General features: G+C 43.6%; 3 protein-coding genes across 9 annotated transcripts; 2 read left to right on the top strand and 1 right to left on the bottom strand.

Moving 5' to 3' along the window:
- The first annotated feature begins 451 nt into the window (after positions 1-451).
- LOC122626692 lies at positions 452-982 on the top strand. The gene is made up of 3 exons (XM_043807054.1): positions 452-687; positions 744-871; positions 929-982. Exons 1-3 carry the CDS (start codon positions 526-528, stop codon positions 945-947), a joined length of 309 nt encoding a protein of 102 aa, XP_043662989.1. The 5' UTR covers positions 452-525; the 3' UTR covers positions 948-982.
- A 238-nt stretch (positions 983-1,220) lies between these two features.
- Positions 1,221-9,495, bottom strand: LOC122622265 (CD109 antigen). Of its 7 annotated transcripts, none has more exons than XM_043800875.1 (8): positions 9,285-9,495; positions 7,293-8,573; positions 6,970-7,231; positions 6,634-6,901; positions 6,292-6,469; positions 3,425-3,603; positions 2,471-3,369; positions 1,221-2,400 (listed from the first exon to the last, which is right to left on the bottom strand). In XM_043800875.1, exons 1-8 carry the CDS (start codon positions 9,344-9,346, stop codon positions 1,312-1,314), a joined length of 4,218 nt encoding a protein of 1,405 aa, XP_043656810.1. In that variant the 5' UTR covers positions 9,347-9,495; the 3' UTR covers positions 1,221-1,311. The 7 variants fall into 7 exon arrangements, with proteins under 7 accessions (XP_043656810.1, XP_043656894.1, XP_043656649.1 ...); XM_043800959.1 differs by lacking the exon at positions 6,292-6,469 and adding an exon at positions 5,847-6,000; XM_043800714.1 differs by lacking the exon at positions 6,292-6,469 and adding an exon at positions 5,375-5,570.
- A 1,229-nt stretch (positions 9,496-10,724) lies between these two features.
- Positions 10,725-18,691, top strand: LOC122626808 (CD109 antigen). The gene is made up of 15 exons (XM_043807209.1): positions 10,725-11,147; positions 13,424-13,601; positions 13,663-14,141; positions 14,201-14,531; positions 14,587-14,870; positions 14,932-15,043; positions 15,105-15,251; positions 15,309-15,984; positions 16,040-16,171; positions 16,229-16,647; positions 16,706-17,053; positions 17,107-17,284; positions 17,342-17,697; positions 17,757-18,213; positions 18,283-18,691. Exons 1-15 carry the CDS (start codon positions 11,062-11,064, stop codon positions 18,507-18,509), a joined length of 4,410 nt encoding a protein of 1,469 aa, XP_043663144.1. The 5' UTR covers positions 10,725-11,061; the 3' UTR covers positions 18,510-18,691.
- Positions 18,692-18,801: the final 110 nt, after the last annotated feature.

The raw sequence follows: 18,801 nt of genomic DNA, 5'->3' as shown, positions 1-18,801 counted from the left end.
CCGTCCGTATGTCCGTCCGACTGTCCGTCCGTATGTCCGTCCGTATGAACGTCGAGATCTCAGGAACTACAAAAGCTAGAAAGTGAGTGTGTGAGATTAAGCATACAGACTCCAGAGACATAGACCCTGCACCCCGCAGCCCAGACCCGCACCACACAGCCCAGACCCCGCACCCCGCAGCCTAGACCCCGCAGCCCAGACCCCGCAGCCCAGACCCCGCACGCCGGATTTTTATTCATTGTTCTTATTGGGTTTTATTGTTTAATGTATATAGTTTCTTGTTCTGTTGTAATCAACGTAGTCATGACTGTGCATAATGAGGTCACATTCAGCAGAAAATGTATTAATATGAATTTGTTGCTAGAATGTTTTCAGAACAGCTTTATTTAAAGCCAGAAGTGTCTGTAGCCTCATTCATATTTTACTCTTTTCCGTCGTGAAAAGCACAACTGTCTGTACCCTCATTCTGATATTACTACTTTTCGTTTCAAAGTCCCAGCTGCATAAATAGTCAGTTTAGTCAAGATGCGTGCACTGATTGCATTGTTACTATTGATAACTGCTTGGGAAAGTAGCCTATCAGATCCAACACCCCGTTCCTATGAAAACTATTCGGTGTACAAGGTTTTCATTGAAAGCCGATCGGATCAACAGGTTGTCGATCGACTGCTGAAGGACCCAAACAATGTAAGTATTACTTGAACTTGAATGAAAAGTAACCGAATAAAGCCTTAATATTCTAGTATAACTTGTGGCATCGTGGCTTAAAAGTGGTCCACATAATGGTGAGCCCTATGGAAAAAGATTCATTCCTAGCTGTAATGCGAAAGGAAAATATTGTTGTGGAAGTAATAATATCTAATGTGCAGACGTAAGTATATAAACATTTTTAAGTTATAAAATAACTAATAGTATACTCTGTTTCCAGACTTATTAATGAGACCTGAGGTGAAACCATTTAAAAATTCAATTGTTACTGGAGAGAGATAGAAATTATAGTATTTACAGTTGACTATTTAAGTGATTTTAAACTTTACAATAACATTTGTCATACACACGAATTGAGGAACCAGAGTTAAAAGCTAAAATTTGAATGATGCAGCCTAATGGTATGCTTCACATCTCAAATGGTCTTCTGTTAGATTTGAAAAACTTACAAAAATATATTATGTGTACCTTTGGGCTCTACCATTTGTTTAAATCAATTGAAGACATACATATGTGGTCTCAAAGAATTTTATTAAATGTGAATGCTCACAATATCAGTTTTTATTTAATATTTCCAAAGGGAGAGTTGGTTCCCCTTCGTTCTTAGGCCTTCTTGCAGCCCTCTCCGCAGTCGGCGCCATCGCAGATGTCGCACAGGGAAGACTGCACCTGGTAGTACTCGGTGGCCTTGCGTTCCGTGTCATAGTAGTCGTATAGGGAAACGGCGGCGGGCTTCTGCTTGGCCACCGCATGAGCCTTGGAGGCCTCCACCGGCAGGCAGCGAACGTCGCCGGGAGTTAGGCTGTCAAAGTAGACGACCACCGTGGAGTCGGAGTTCTTGGTCTCTACGCGCTTCACCCGGTCCACAGCCTGGATCTTGCCCAAGCTTTCGGCGTCACCAACGAATCCTGAGGGCAGCGCGATTTCCATTACCGCCATGTTGGAGTCCTTGTCCTTGTCGGCGTCTTCCAAGGGCACGTACTCGGCACAGATGTCCACCACCAGTAGCTGGCTGGACGTGTCCTTGACCGTGGGAGTTACCTTGAAACTGGGCTTCTTCTCCTTCTCCGCTAGGTTGTAGCGATAGGAGAGCTGAACCATCGCGGAGCCAGTTCCCTTGGCTGTAAAGTCGACCTTACGAGTGCTCTTTGGCAGGACATGGGTCTGCAGCACCAGGGAATTCTCTGGGTTAACCTTGATTGTTTGCTTCGGTTGTGCCGCAGATGCGAACTCAATGTCCATGGTGCCGGAGCCAGAGCCCGTCTTGTAGGCGAACTTCGTGAGCGCCTGCAGACCAATCACGGTGTCCTGAGTGGAGGAGAATCCTCCGTTGCTGTTTCGCTGCGATATTAGCCACTTGATGATGGGCAGGGCCTTCTCACCAGGATCCTTTTCAAGAAGCGCGAGCAGAACGTAGGAAGTGATCTCGACGTCGTTGCTGCGAGGTTTCCAGTGGAAAACGCTTCCAGCCTCACCAGTCGATTCCGGGGCCTTGGACCACCACATTTGACCATTTTCGTTCCGGGCCACGCTCTCCAGCTTAGCAATGACCTTTTCCGCCTCCGGATGCTTGGCCAGTTGGAGGGCCACGGCGGATATGGCCAAGGAATACTGGTCGTCCGTCTTGTCGGCCTCCTCGGCCACATAGCGAACTGCCTTCTCAATGGCACTTTGGTACTTCGTGATGAGTTCCTGAAGCAATCAATAAATCTCCGTGTCAAAGTACATAATCGGTGTATTGATAGACAACTAGGTGACTTACGTGATTCTCGAAGAAAGCCAGCAGGACGAACGAGGTTAGACTCAATGGGTTTTGATTCGCGTTGTCGAAGAGTTTGCCGACCTCCGGGAACTCACCACTCTCCTTCTGCTTCGATACGAGGAAGTCCAGACCAGCACTGATTACCTTAGGATCGATATCCGCGTAGTTTCCTGCTTGATGGAAGGAACGCATCACATAGGCGGTGAGCCAGGTGCTGCCCGAGGCGTCGGATTTCCCAAATGCACTATAGGAGCCGTCGTCGTGCTTGTAGGTCAGCTCCCTCTGGTAGCCGATCTCCAGGAACTTCCTAGCCTTGGACTCCACGGACGGAAGCTTTCGACCAGTAACCTCCAGGTATTTCAGCACCAGGATGTTGGGCACAAAGTTGACCATGTTCTGCTCTCCGCAGCCGTACGGCATACGCACCAGATTGTCGAGATTCTGGAGCGTGGGTCCCAGAAGATCACCAACCACAGAGAACTCTATGAATTCAGACTGGGGCACGACCTCGCTGGGAATTTCGGCTTCGAGGGACTGAGACATCTCCGGCTGATCCTTGAGGTTGACAAAGACAGCCCGGTTCTCGAACTGGGTTACTCCCTCCGGCTCAACCTTTAACTTCTGGTGAATAGTATCGCCGGCCAGGGCGGAGGTGGCTGTGATTTTCAGGGTTGTGAATCCCACGTTCTTGGGTCGGATCATAAATGAAACACTCTTGCCACCATTGGGCGGTATCGTGACCCTTTTGACCCGGCGCACCTCGTCGATGGCCTTCTCCAACACCTCGTTGGTGGCCTCGGTGAATTCATACTCCTGATCGGAATTGTCCATAACCACATCTGCATCCAGGGTCTTATCCAGGTAGTTGAAAATGACCACGGGAATAGCAATTACCTCGCCTAAGATATTTTTCAAGTGTTAGGATGTTTATTACCGATATTGCAATTAGCTTACCTCGCTTTACGGAATACGGCAGGTTGGTGGACACAAAGAAGGGCTGGAATACTCGAATCTTGCTTGGGCTCTTGGTTAAAGCGATTCCGGAAGTTGGGTTAAGGGAGAAACCCGTAACCACCCATGAGGTGATCGTGTCCGGTATCTTTTTGGTCAGGGTAAAGCCATCTTCACCCACACTGTGCACAGATGACAATAATTTGGTTAGTTATTTGGAACTTCATACAACTTAGAATGAACATATACACATTGTACAAAAATACACTATATATTAGTTTGGCGTGAAGGGTTAGTTAACAATTAAACATGCATGGGAAATGTTAAAAAGCAGTACGGAAACTAATTACTCTTTCGGGAAAATTTGAAACTCGTATATCCAAGACTCTAAAAATGTGGATCGCACGCCAAAATTGACGTTTTCAACGATTTCCGGTTCTGAAGATTGTTGACTCGTTACGTGTGTAGGTTTTTTGGAAGTCTTTCGGATTTTCGTAGAACCCCGGCTTCCTCCACTGACCATCATGATGGGGACAAAACCCCTTACTTAAATAATTAAAAAGAGGAATGGTTTTAATGGACATTTGGATAATGGATACATATTTAAAAACAACATTTTCTAAATAAATTTTAATTATTTCATCCCTATCTAGTTTAAATCAGATTTAACATTAAGGAACGGATGTCGTATTTTTGAAAAAAACTAACAAAAATCGTCTTTATATGTACATATTTGGCCACTGGCCAACATCATAATTTTCAAAACTTGTTTTGAATTATTGTTTCAGTTGGCATTGTGTGTGAACTTGATGTCGAATATTGGAAATCAGGAAGGCATGCAGGTTGACAAAACAGGACACAATATAGAAATTTATTTACTTTTCAAAAAACCACGTTTCTGGAAACTCTTTACGAATTGTTGTTTGGGTTGTTTGGGTTGTTTGGGATGTTTGGGATGTTTGGGATTTTTGTTTTAAAAACATTATTGGTAAATTATCGAAACTCGGTAAAGCATTAAGTCTCATAACTCCAGGGAAACGTCGTAAGCCACCAACTAAATTTCCGCCCATTCGATAATATACGTGTGCTGGGAAGTGGCGACCTAGGTACCAATTATTTTTAAAAGTTTGGTCAATTTCATATTGCGACTAAAATTATTAGTTTCCTATCAAAACAATTTATGATTATATAACTTTCAATATTGTAAATTAAATAAAAGTATCTTAAATTGTAATAAGCAGGAGATGGTTAGTCAAAAACACGAATGGGACTTCATTTATCAAATATCACGTATCATACTTTTCGAAGTTGTTAAATATCCAGTTTTCGGGAAACTCTTTTCGAACCGGTGGTTCAGAAATGGAGGTTTGTACTAAAGATCCACCAGCGGTTACGCGGTTAAATAATAGACGTGGGAAGCCAATCCCTGGTCTTATGAATATTCGTCTTTCTGTTAGGTACACAGCATTTTGCTTTTATTTCGGAAGTGCATTCAACCTCTGTATATATGGATTATTGTTTGTAACTCAAAGCTGATCATGGAGACGGAATTATTCAGAGAAATAATCCTGATACAAGTTTCAAACCTGATCTACGAAATCCAAAGCCTGCAAATGTTAGAGCATTAATAGTTAAGCGTGAAGACACCCCAGGACAATACACACAGTGAGTAGACCCAAGGATAAGGTTAGAAACCGTCATACTTTTCGGTATTGTAAAATATCCAGTTTTCCAGAAATTCGATTCGAATCTGTGGTAAGGTTGCCAGAAGGGATTTTATGCTTGGGGGTTCTGGATTATTCGAGTAGTATTTATAAAAACCTGCATCGGGGATATATGATGATTATTAAGGGGCATATGTTGTTCACGTAATTATGTAGTTATGCGTGAAGACACCCTAAGACAATACACATAGTGAGGACACCTAAGGATAAGGTTAGAAATCCATCATACTTTTCGGTATTGTAAAATATCCAGTTTTCCGGAAATTCATTTCGAATCTGTGGGACTAGATTCGGAGATGAACCTATCGATGGAGGTCCAGCCATTCTCATACCGGGAATCCAGCCATTCCCTGCCTGAGGTAACGCAAGGGAAAATGCCATTGCGATCTCTCCATGATCCATATACGAGTATAATGGATAAAATTCTGCATCGGGGATATATGATGATTATTATATGGGGGTATATGTAGTTTACAATTTTGTCTAGTCGCACAATGTATTTAAAGATCCTGAAAATATTACATATCATTGGTGCATGTGGGTGTGGACTAAAATGCTATGGTCTGGCTAAAAATTTTCGTTAATGTTCTTGCGATTATATCCCACAAATATACTGAGAAGTGTCTTACTGATTTAGTCGGGTTAGGTAGTAAGCAACTTTTAATTAATAGCGAGCATGCACTAGAAAAACTACAACCCACCTCCCGTTCCCCGATGTTGTCCATATCCACACCTCTGCAAAGTTCGTTCGAACTAATTCGATTTCTGTAGATGAACTTATAGAAATTTCGTCCACTTCGTCGTAAGCAATCGAACCTTCTACTTGGTAGTCAAGACTGTCAGGGATTGCTTTGGCTATAAGATGGATTTCATTGAATTTGGATTAAATACGAAAGCTGCATCTGACACACTTGATAACTAACGAAAATCACCGAAGCGCCCGAGAAAGCTAATTATCAAAAAGTTTTATGAAATTATTCATAAAGTAAGCAAAAATGTATTAATAATAATATTATTCCGCTGTTGTTTTAGTACTATTTCGCATTGATAGCCTGATAGCCTTTGCTCATAAGAAATAAAATAAGAAAGCAGAGATAGCTGTGCGTTAGGGTGCAAAACAAGTGCGGTCAATTTCCAGTGACCCACCTCAGGCCGATCGATTGCCAAATCCAGACATCGGCAAAGTTCTCACGTATCTTATTTGGCTCAACGGAATTCCCAGTGTCAGAGGGGAAATTAGCAATTTCAGGCATTAGAGGCAATGCTTCACGATTTAATTCGAAAGCGAAGACTCCCGGATCGTCCTCAACATAATCGGGAAATTCTGATAAATGATCAATTCTTGTTAGCTTATGGCAACTAATTTCATATAAATGTAGCTGGAAATATTATGTCCTTTTCCTTACAATACACAGTCCTTGTCTTCAATTATTTTTAGAAGAGTTCAATGAAAAAAATCCTGCTAAGTATGCTAATACTTATTCTTACCAGAGCTGTAGGGATAGTTGGCGTTCGTAAGCGTCACCAGGCCGGATGCTTCTCCAGGATAACGTCCATAGCCCTGCATCCAGGGTGTTGATGTCTGGTATTTTTTGAGGCTATTGAAGATGTCATCTTGGTTTAGATCATTGCCCGACTTGAGCAGCAGGACACTCTGATCCACTCCCAGAAGACCCACAAAGGAGTCGGCATCGGTTTGAATCCTTAGCTTGACCTCTTCACTGGGTTTGGCATTCGTCGGAGCCAAAATATCAATCTATAAAGGCAAAAAGAAAAAGAATGTAATTATTACAGCTTAAAAGGACATTGAATGGCTAAACATACCGAGTTACTAAACTCCTTCTCGAAGTTAATAGTTATCTCCTCGAAGTGTAGGTCGTTGTTCAATACATAATGTACATAGATCTTTGCCTCGGGCACCATGCTAAAAGTTGGTGTGAACTTAACCGTGTATGTTTTGCGGCCCTTTGGCACATCCACGTAATCAGTGAGTATAATATTACCTCTGGCCACAATGGTGTATACAAAATAGGGCAGGTTTTCAATCGAGACGACGTCGAAGGAAACTCGTTCGCCTAGTCTAGGCCTAAAAAAAAACATAAGGTCAAATACCTAAGAATTCATGATAGAATTATTCAACTACTTACTTTTTTGTGTTCACCTGAATTTTAAGTGGCTCACTGCTCACTCTGCTTGGCTTAAAGCTAGAGATCGTACCGATGCTATTCTCTGACCCATCAAATGATGCAAATATACGATAATATGTGGCATTGCTTTCGGGCAGAGTAACATTAAAGGTGGCAATGCCACTCCCATTCACAGGTGCCTCAAAATTAATGCGTGCAGGAGATGGCTTATTATAAAAGGTAGACGAATTGTCAAAGCCAATCGTGACGTTTTTCGCAGAACTCGTGACTGGGGAGCCATCAACATTCTTCACCACCACCTGATAGATGAACGACTTCTTGCTTTCAAAGTGGTCCGGGCTTTCAAAAGCCTCCACCTTGTATCGCTGTTCGTGAAGGATAACTGTGGCAGTGGCATTCTGCTTGTTACCAGTCAGTTCCTCAGTGACGACGGCGAAGAGTTTAAATGGTGGTAAGTATCGTTCTCTTCGGTCCCATCCACTAATGTCAAACTCCACATGACCCTTTCCATCGACGTCAATGGTTTTCTCCTGAATGGTACCCTCATGGTCAAAGAAGTATCTATAGACCGGTTCCATAGACACTGTGGCCTTGCCCTTGACTGGCTTTCCGTAGGTATACTTGGCCCGGATCGTGGCCTTGATCACCTTGTCTGCAACGACCACATCCTTGGGTGTGTCCACGATGACCTCGAACTTCGGCAGGACATATTTGTCAACCTGAAAGGACTTTGTCTCCCTGTTCTCACCATCCACGCTGACGGAGATCTGCCAGGTGCCCAGAACAGGCTGTTCGGACAACTGAAGTTCACCAGAGTAAACACCCTTCGTCAACTTGACGTCGCTTAGCTGTTTAATTCTGTTTTGAACTCCATCTGTGATTATGACAGATATAGGCTTTTCAATCCTCGCAGGTCGGGTGTTCTCATCCAGAAAGAGAATACGGAATTGCACCAGATCGGCAGGCTTGTAGGTGGCCTTATCAGTTTGAAGAAAGACCGATGGCTTGTTATCCGCATAGTTCAACTTGGTGGAATTCTTAAACACAACACCGGATAGGCCCTCGGCAGTAAGATTATAGTTGCCGCTGGCCAATTTGGGCACCTCGAACTCCACATTCTGGGTGGACATGGGCGGCAGTTCGATTTGCTTCGTCTCGTTGTAGGAGGGTCCATTCAGACTGACTTTTATCTGGCTCGGACCATCTGCCTTGTGGACAGAAACGGCCACATTGTACTTGGAGTTGGAGCGGAGGGTACCAGGCCCCACCACCGAATAGAGACTGCAAAACAAATATTATTGCTTAATTCAACAATGATGATTGTGTGGCTACGGGGATTGGCATTACCGGATTTTGAATACTTAATTGCAATTTCATGTATTTTTTCGATAATTAATTACCTGATGGAGTTCTGTTGTTCTATGATTGATTCTTTTTATATTCTAACAATGAATATTAGAAAACACGGGGTTGCCTAACAATTCTGCGAAACTATTGCCCTTAACAATTCATGTCACCATAGTTCGACAACATTAATATTTCTAATATTTAATACTGAATAATAATAATGAAACGAGCTAATCAGTGGGACTTTCCAATCTTTTTGCGTGCAACCATTAAAATCCCCTTTAGAGGGGGATAGTGAATATAAATATTTTGATGGCCAATTAGTAGTAAACTCTCTGTGATTTCCCGTCTTTTTGCATTAAACTAAATAACTAATTTTCACAATAAGGTATTGGAATAAAACTGACTATAGCACTGTTATCTATCATATTAACCAACGTGGTTTTCCAACCGGTTTGAAGGGAATCGGCAATAAAATCAGAACGAAAGAAACATATTCATACGTGGCCTGGGAACACCCCAGTTTTTATTGGTTTATATATATTCACAAAATTATTTTTTAGAATACCTTTCCGCCTCGCCTTCCTTTTGCAACTGATAAGCGATCAATTGTTTTTCATACTTATGGTTTTCAATCTAACTCACCCAGTGGCATTAATTAGCAGGGCGCATTGTAAAAGAATTCCGCACAGAAAGATCCTCAACATATTGCCAATATGTTTCGATTAAATCAATGCACAAACTTTTGAACCCGAACGGTATTGATTGATATTATTTCACAGTATTTCCTTTGTCTCTCGAGCTTTTGGAAGACAAGTAAAAATTCCGACCCGAAAAACCGACCGATCGCCAGCTAGCGACGATTCACACTGAGTCGGTCTTCATTTGATGCCGGCCTTAAGTAGAATCAATGCTCTCTTCAGAGCCGCTGTCTCCCTATCTCTCTCTCTCTCTCTCTCTCTCCGGAAATGCTATTTACTATTATTTCGGGGGTTCTCCAGCCGTAAAATCGGCGAACTAATAGATCGGCACAACAAAACACAGCCGGTGGAATTTAATTATTTGTTTGCGTCACTGATGATAAATCTCTTTGCGTATCTCTCTCTCTCTCTCTGATGTGGAACAAATTAAAATAAAAATATTTAAAAATATAAAAATTAAAATATACCCTTACAGTGATTATACATCTAAAAATCAGCTAGTGTAAAATCACTTTCCGATCAAAAACAACGAAACTTGTATTTTTCCAACTGATGCTTTGGCAGCTAGATGATATAGTCGCCCGATGTTTTTCAGATTAAAACCAATTAAATATATAGGGCCTAAAAATACTGTACGATTTTGGTTGGAATGGAAAGAGTAGAAAAATTAATTTAAAAGAATTGTTTTGTTAATAATTACGGCAAGAGTATATGTACATATATTATAGGACACATCTTTCTGATAAGAGAGGTCAATAGGAATTTCCAAGTTTTCCGCCTACATATTTTCAAGTTGAAATATAAACAAGTTCCTAGAATAGCACTTGTTGAACATTCTTATCGGTAAAACACTCTTAATTTCTTTTGTGCGGGATTTTCTAGAAGAATGACATATGTTATGGCCAAGATCGTTGACCGGTTAATTCTTGTTAAACAATGCATCAATGTGCCAATTACTATATAAACAGTTTACCTTTTTTTCCTTACAGTTTGCTTGCTGTAAACGCTGCAAAAGGCTGTTAAAAGGGTAAAAAAGAGTAGATATTAACAGATGCAACAATATATGTATGCTCAGTTGTCGATTTCGGTTGCGGCTTAGCACGAACAATTTTCGTAACAAAGAGTTTTATAGATAATTAATTATTATTCTCTTGAAATAAACATTAAATCTTCTCATCTTCTCCCAAGCTTTACTTTCGAACATTTTCGGCAAGGTGTTTTGGCTTAAGTCTTGGCTAAAGCTAAAGCTAAAGTTTTAGCAAAGAGCTTTGAAGCTCGCCCAAGTTTTATTTGTTGTTAGTTTTTTGATTTGGTTGCGACAAATTTGAGAATTCCAACATTGCAAGAGCGATCGGCGACTTGAGAAATCAGTTGCCAGCGAGCTTTCAAGCGGACAACAGGTGGTCGCGAGCGTTCCGCGGCAAAGGTGAAAATCGCGTTCGACAACCGTGTGCGGGTAAAGTCGCCCCAAAAACGCGCACCACGTCTTGGGCAATCTGCGGTGCTTTTATTTTGGTGCTGCTGCAATCGCGCGTGCGAGCGAGATAGTGTGTAGTGGCAGTGGTAGTGCGAGTGCGAGTGAGAAGGAGCAAAGCGCCTGCCCACGGCAATAAAGTACGACTTGAGTTTTGTTTTAATATGTGATGCCAATACACAATTCAGCAATCGAGAAAACGTGTTTACACTTAATTTTGCCAACGTGATTTAAAGACAAGCCAAAAATGCGCCTCCAGGGAGCGGATATGTGCGCTATTCCAGTGCTAATCTTACTCACCCTTTGTTTGCTTTGCCAAACAACTGCCCAGGGGTTAGTATAACACACACACACTTAATCTCCACAGGTGACACATTCGGCAAGCGATAGAAAAAATGGAAGTATATTTCAAATGCCGCATAATGACATCACTCAACTCCAGGTGAAGCCAGATGTAGCCAAAACAAATGACTTAGACGACGAACTCGAGAGATCAGTGGGAATTTCGGGACGATGCCGCCACGAAGATCTGTAATTAACAACATGTAATCAAGAAATTAGCCCTGGGTTTTATTACTGTCATAATAAGCTGACAAGACCGAAACAAGACGGCAGATGAAATAACTCGAAACCAACGCGATTTTTGGAGGCGATTTCAGAGCTTCCTACGCATACTCAGTTTGATAGGGTGATGCAAGGTGGCAAGATGCTTAAAAGGGTATGCATTCCAAGGGAACAGCAAAAACTTGGGCTTGCGCAATCTTTCCGCATCCTATAATATATTCAGTAGCTGTCGAATATGGCAGAAACTATATACAACGCATTACTAACTTTTAATACACATTTGATTCCCAATCCATTAATTTAAAGCTTCTTAATAAGTTTTCTAATGCTCATTTTCTGTTACGAATCAGTTTCGAGGGCATATTTTGACAATAGCTCTGAAGCAAAAATTCCACCATAAGCTCAACAATTCTTTTCCCGATCGACTCACCCTGATGCTGCCGCCTGGTTGAGGTGACACATTAACATGGATTGCTACTTGTGTACTCATTTCCGATGGCTCACCTTGAAGGCTGACCAGTCGTGGCGATCTTATAATCACTTTGCGAATTTATTGAACTGTGTGTGTTGAGCCTCGCCAAGAACTGTGATTGATCGAGTAATGATCACTTCCACTGGAGGCGTCTACTTCTGGTGCTTTCCTCCTGTTTCTCCTCGCATTCATGATCTGTCATTGAGTTGGCCGAGCTCAATCTGCCACCATATATGGGCCACTTGTTCAAGGCTTGATTTCGCCAGTTCATGTGGGTGAATTTCAAGCAATTGAACCCGGATCGAATAGAAGCAATCCTATGTCTATGAATCGCACCTGGTTACATTCGTTTAACACCCCATGGCAGAATCAATCAGGTGGAACATCGCTACTGCATCTGGAAACTTGAAGCCTGCACTTTGCGGCCAATTTGAGCGAAAAGCGAAATTGTTTTTGCCATTTACCTGTTGGTTGAAAACCGTTTTGTGAGAGCGACCACCGTCGAGGGAACCTGTTTTTTTAGGCTAACAAACGTGACATAAACACAAAAGAAAATTTTTGGTGGGAACAGGTTAGACCCGCCGCACCAATTGAAATTAGAACAGCAGCAGGCAGGGAATCACCAGAAAAGGTGGCACAGTTAGGAGGCAGCTCATAAGTTTAGCAATTTAGCCCGAGCCTTTTGCACAGGCTGCCAAATGTAAGAAGCGCCAAAAGCGGCAAATAAATGAGAAGCTTACGTAAAAAACTAAAATTACTTAGGCAACATTGTTTTATGAATGTTTTTTTTTTGAGAGGGTTGGGAAGTATTAAGGAGCACATTTGGAAAACCAGTATGTACACTATACTTGATTGTTTTGTTTATCTACAAAAATTTAAAACTTTAAATACCCACTTTTTTTAAATGAATTAAGAGCTAACAAGGTAGCTTAAAATGACATACTTTGTTAAGTAAATTAAAAGCTAATAAGGTAGCTTAAAATTACCATGATAAATATATTCAAATGAGCCCCAAAATCGCTGATTAGCAGCTGCAATCGTTTGGCTTGGCTGATTCAAAAAGCTTCCACATTCTGCATTTTGAGGAGCCCGCAAAAGAAAACCACACAAAAGTAGTTATAGCTCGAGCCACTCTGCCGTACTTCCCACAACCCCGACCCTCAACAAAACCCACAGACAAAACCACCTCCAACCATTTCCGACAGATTCCTCACCGCAGCGATTGATGCTGACCCGACCGAAAGTTAAAGTTAAAGTACAATACCCTCTTTCGGGTTGGGGTATTGTCTTCCGTTAGACGCGTGAATGAATAGCGAAAAAAGATTCAGATAGCATAGCAGCATAGGTGTAATCCACTTATCTACGACCATTAAATCTGTAGCGCTTTTTGTTTGTTTACTTACAGTCGCCGGCTTGAGGTTAAGTCGCTTTTTGGTGGAAAAAACCAAGTGAAGTTGAACCACCATGCAGTTTAAAATATAAGAGAGGGGGTAGTAAAAGTATAATAATTAAAAATATTCACAGATTGTTTTTACCAATTTTGTAATAATTTTAAATACATTTAACATTGCAGCTTGTACTCCATCATTGCCCCAAACACTTTGCGTCCGAACTCGCAGTTTCATGTGGCTGTGAGCTTGCACAATGCACCTGAATCCGCCACATTTAAGGTGGGAATTCTGGGGAGCTCCTACACGGACTTCAAGACCGTGGAGTTACGACCCTTTTCCACACAGCTTTTGCACTTTGAGGTAGGTGGTGACCAGAAATAATCCAGCAAAAGACCCACTATTTATCTCGGATCAACTTTAGATTCCCGCCCTAAGAACTGATCGATATCGTCTCACTGCTGAGGGTCTCGGTGGAGTTCAGTTTACCAATGAGACTCAGCTGCACTTTGAGTCCAAGCAGCATACGGTTTTGGTTCAGACGGACAAGAGCATCTACAAGCCAGGCGATCTGGTTCACTATCGAGTGCTCATTTTGGACGCCAATCTTAAACCGGCGCGTGGCTATGGACGTGTGCATGTGGATATCAAGGATTCCGGTGACAACATTATACGCAGCTACAAGGACATTCGTCTGACCAATTCCATTTACTCGAACGAACTTCGATTGTCGGACTCGCCTCGTTTTGGCACTTGGTCCATTGTCGTGGATGTTTCGGAGCAAGCGCATACGCAAACTTTCGAGATCCTGGATCATATTCTGCCAAAGTTCGTTGTAGATATCGATACTCCCAGGCATGCTATTTATAAGGATGGGAAAATAGCAGCCACTGTCAGAGCGCAGTAAGCTAGCAAGTTCTTAAACAAATCTGAATAAAATAATAACCAAACTTCTTTTGAAGCTATGCATTTGGCCAGCCAATTGTGGGTGAAGCCACCCTTTCCATTTATCCCACTTTCTTTGGCTCGCTACAACCCTTTGTGAACGATCTCATCACCCGGAAAGTTGTGCCCATTGATGGCAATGCGTACTTTGAGTTCGATATAGAGAATGAGCTCCATCTGAAGCAGGACTACGAGAGGCAATACCTTTTGGATGCCCTCGTTGAGGAGAAGTCAACTGGTTCGGTGCAAAACTACTCAACAGTCTTGACACTGCACCTGAACCATTATCACGTGGAGGCTGTCAAGGTGCCCAGTTACTATATTCCTGGAGTGCCCTTCGAAGCTACAGTAAGTGGTCCAGGAAAATCTCTGTTGATATCACTTAAAATTAATCATGTTCCAGGCTCGCATAGCCCGCAATGATGGCGGCCAACTGAGGGACTTTAATCCCCAAATCACCGCATACTTGACGAATGTCTATGGCAGCAGTGAGATGTACAATCGCACGGCCTATAGCTTGGATGCCAGTGGAGAGATCAAGATGAAGTTCACTGTTCCGATTGGGGATCGAGATGAATTCCATTCCATAATTGTTGACTACCAGGGCGTGATCAGTGAGGTGGGAAAGATCCCGAGCAAGCACCTGCACAGCAAAAACTACATCACTGCCAAGGTGTTGAATGATAGGTGAGTTCTTAAATGGCAAATATATTTTAACAGTTTTTAATAATTATATCACTATTTAAAGACCCACTGTAAACCAGGAAATTTCTGTGGTGGTACGCTCCTTCGCGCCCATTAAATATTTTATGTACCAAGTTGTCGGTCGCGGCGATATTATTCTGTCCCGTAATGTGGATGTAAGTTCATTTTTTTTGTATCAGCAGAAGTATGTTTTAATGATTTGTTAACTTTGCCAAGGTGGCCGATGGGACTTTCCACACAATCAAATTCCTGGCATCGTTTGCCATGATGCCGAGAGCCAAGCTGCTCGTATATACGGTTGTAGATGGGGAGTTTGTTTATGATGAGCAGGTCATACAGTTTGAAGAAAACCTGCTCAATGCGGTAAGATCTATTGAGTACTTGTTTCACTTTGTTTTAACTCTAAATCATTACTTTTAGGTACAAGTGGACGCTCCCATTAGAGCTCCTCCTGGCCAAGACATTGACATAGGCATAAGCACCAAACCCTATTCATACGTGGGCCTCATGCTAGTGGATCAGAATGCAAACGAGCTGAGGAGTGGTCACGATTTAACGCACAAACGACTGATGGATGCCCTGCGTTCGTACGAACTGAGCGATGTGAACACCCCAATGGGATCGCCGGGCAAGGAATCCGGTGTGATAACCATGTCCAATACGAATTACTTTATCGAAAAGGAAGCTGAGAGCAATCCGGCATTGGATCGAGAGGTTTCAACCGGACCCGAGGAAGACAGATTAACCACTGTGCGAAAAACCGACATTGGACCTGCCCACAAGATCGAGGTCAATACCTTGCCTCCTGGCAAAGGACGATACGCCTTTTCCTACACGCCAAAGCCCTTCTGGCATAATCCAAGGATCCACGTGATGCGCGATCCTGCGGATACGTGGCTCTTCTTGAACATCTCCGCCAGCAGCGATGGAAGGAATTCCATCCACAGAAGGATTCCCAGCGAGATGACTTCCTGGGTGGTTTCCGCCTTCGCCCTGGATCCGGTTAACGGATTGGGATTGTCTCCGGCAAATGGAAAATTGGAGGCCTACAAGGAGTTTTACATAAGCACCGAGTTGCCATATTCCATTAAAAGAGGTAGGGCCCGAATCGGTTAAAAAAGAAATTAAATAAATATTTTATATATTTTCAGACGAACTCATTGCCATTCCGTTTGTGGTGCACAACAATAGGGACAGTGATTTGAACGTGGAGGTCACCTTCTACAACTCAGCCCTGGACTTTGATTTCCCACAACTAGATCCCAAGGCCACCAATCAACCAAGTGAGTTATCCCGTTACTGTTATGACTTACACGATCCTGAAACTTTACAATTTTCAGAGGTGGAACTCTACAGACGCAGATCCCTGCAGGTGCCGGGAAGATCCGCCCGCTCCGTATCCTTCATCGTGACTCCCAAGAGAGTGGGCTCCCTGTTGGTGAAGGCAATGGCTGCCTCCTCCCAGGCTGGCGATACAGTGGAGCAAAATCTGCTTGTGGAACACCCTGGAGCCATGGAGCGAGTGAACAGAGGATTCCTCTTTGAGCTTAACTCCAATGCGCAGAATAGAAGGAACGTCACCATTGCGGTTCCACGCAATGCGATTCCGGAGTCCACACGTATCGAAGTATCAGCAGTTGGAGATCTCATTGGCAGCTTGGTGGGCAATCTGGACAGCCTCATCCTCCTGCCAACTGGCTGCGGCGAACAGACCATGGTTAACTTTGTGCCTAATCTAATAGTTCTTCGCTACCTAGCGGTGAGTCCGATTCAGCGCTGTTAAAGCACAATTTTATGATGTGAAATCCATGCCTTAGCGCCTTCGTCAACTCACGCCGGAAGTGGAGCTGCGTGCCACAAACAATCTGGCGGTTGGCTACCAGAGAATTCTTTATTATCGCCACGAGAATGGTGCCTTCAGTGCATTCGGATTGGACATCAAGCGCAGCTCCACGTGGCTGACGGCGTACGTGGCCCGTTCACTGCGACAAGCGGCTCCCTTCACCCAAGTGGATAGCAATGTGCTGCAAAAGGCACTCACCTATTTGGGAAGTGTTCAGTCAGCCAACGGTGGCTTCGAGGAGCGTGGCGACGTCTTCGAGCGATTTGGCGACGATGGCATCAGTCTGACTGCATTTGTGACCCTGGCTCTAATGGAAAACGTGGTAAGTGCAGTGAATCAACGATATTAGAATGGTATTTCATTAATTTGGTCTAGGATCTGTATCCCGAATATCGAAACAACATCAACAAAGCCCTGGACTTCATCACCCGGGGCTTGGATGGATCAAGTAACCTCCATGCCATGGCCATTGGCACTTACGTGCTCTCTCGAGCTAATCATAATGCCAAGGCAGCTTTTCTGCAGCGCTTGGACTCAATGGCCACCAACAAGGGCAAGATAATTTATATTTTATTGAAAGCACTTAAATAATAGTGCAACTATCTTCCAGATGGCCTCAAGTGGTGGAATAAAACGGCACCCGCTGGTGAGCAGCAGTCACCCTGGTACAATGCCACTCGCAGTGTCAACATCGAGATCTCCGCTTATGCCGCCTTGGCTCTACTGGAAAATAACTTGGTGGGCGATGCCCTGCCCGTCCTGAACTGGCTGATGGATCAACGAAATCCCAGAGGTGGCTTTGTGGCATCGCAGGACACTGTGGTTGGCCTCCAGGCGCTTCTTATGTTCGCCGAACGCTTCTCCAGTCAGGGCAATAATCTCCAAATCGGCTTTCATTATGGAGAAGGTGCTGAAACGATAATCAATGTGAATGCTGAAAACTCACTAGCCCTGCAATCGGTGGAGGTAAGCGATTCCCTCTAATTAACTAGACTTAATTTATATTTAATTGGCCCACTTTCCAGCTACCAAACAACCTCAGAAACCTGAGTGTGTCGGCCACTGGTCGGGGAATGGCCTTGGCCCAAGTCAGCTACACCTATAACACAAACGTCACCAGTGCGTGGCCGCGTTTTGTCCTCGATCCCACTGTGAATCGGAACTCCCACGCGGACTACCTCCACCTTTCGGCCTGTGCCAGCTTTGTGTCCGTGGCGGGCGAGGACGAGCAGCACTCCAACATGGCCGTGATGGAGGTGCACCTGCCCAGTGGCTTTGTCGTGGACAGGGATACTCTGCCCACGCTGGAGTCGAGTGAGCGCATCAAGAAGGTGGAGACCCAGAACAGGAACACCAAGGTGGTCATCTACTTTGATTACCTGGACAGAAGGGAGGTCTGCCCCACCCTGCACGCCTACAAGACGGTCAAGGTCACCAAACATCGACCGGTTGCGGTGGTCATGTACGACTACTATGACAGCGGTAAAGTTGACAAATTGAAGCAATATCATTAACTCATGATTGATTTATCACTTTACCTTTGATACGCAGCTCGCCGTGCCAGGCAGTTCTACAGGGCACCCAAATCCAATATCTGTGACATCTGCGAGCACGCCAACTGCGGTGACCTCTGCGAAAAGGCCGAGAAGCGCGAGTCCAAGCGACCTGATGACTACACGGCGATAGCGGGTCACAGTTCAGGGCCGAGTCTCAGGTCCGTTCCACTGGTATCAGTGGCTATGGTTCTGTCGGCCCTTCTGAGAACCCTTAGCTGTTAGACGATACTGTTACCGCCACGTAACGTGGAACCAACATGGAAATCGAAGCTTTAACCAACCACACCCACTCACATAGTCCCTAAGCTAGCCTAATGAATGCCGTGAACTAAACCTGATCTAAGTACATCTAACGATGCTAAAGTGTTGCCAATAAAGTGTTATAACGTTTACTAAAACCAGAATTCAATTTGTTTATATTGGCCAGGCAAGCTTTGTAGATGAAATAAACCTACTTTCGAGAAGTGTAATATGTATTTACTTCTGCCAGTGAGTGGTCGCGATGTATCCATCA

Source organism: Drosophila teissieri, chromosome 2L, assembly GCF_016746235.2.
Source record: "Drosophila teissieri strain GT53w chromosome 2L, Prin_Dtei_1.1, whole genome shotgun sequence".
NCBI classification, from domain to species: domain Eukaryota; kingdom Metazoa; phylum Arthropoda; class Insecta; order Diptera; family Drosophilidae; genus Drosophila; species Drosophila teissieri.
The sequence above is the reverse complement of the archived record's forward strand: the minus strand, read 5'-3'. Positions and strand labels throughout refer to the sequence as shown.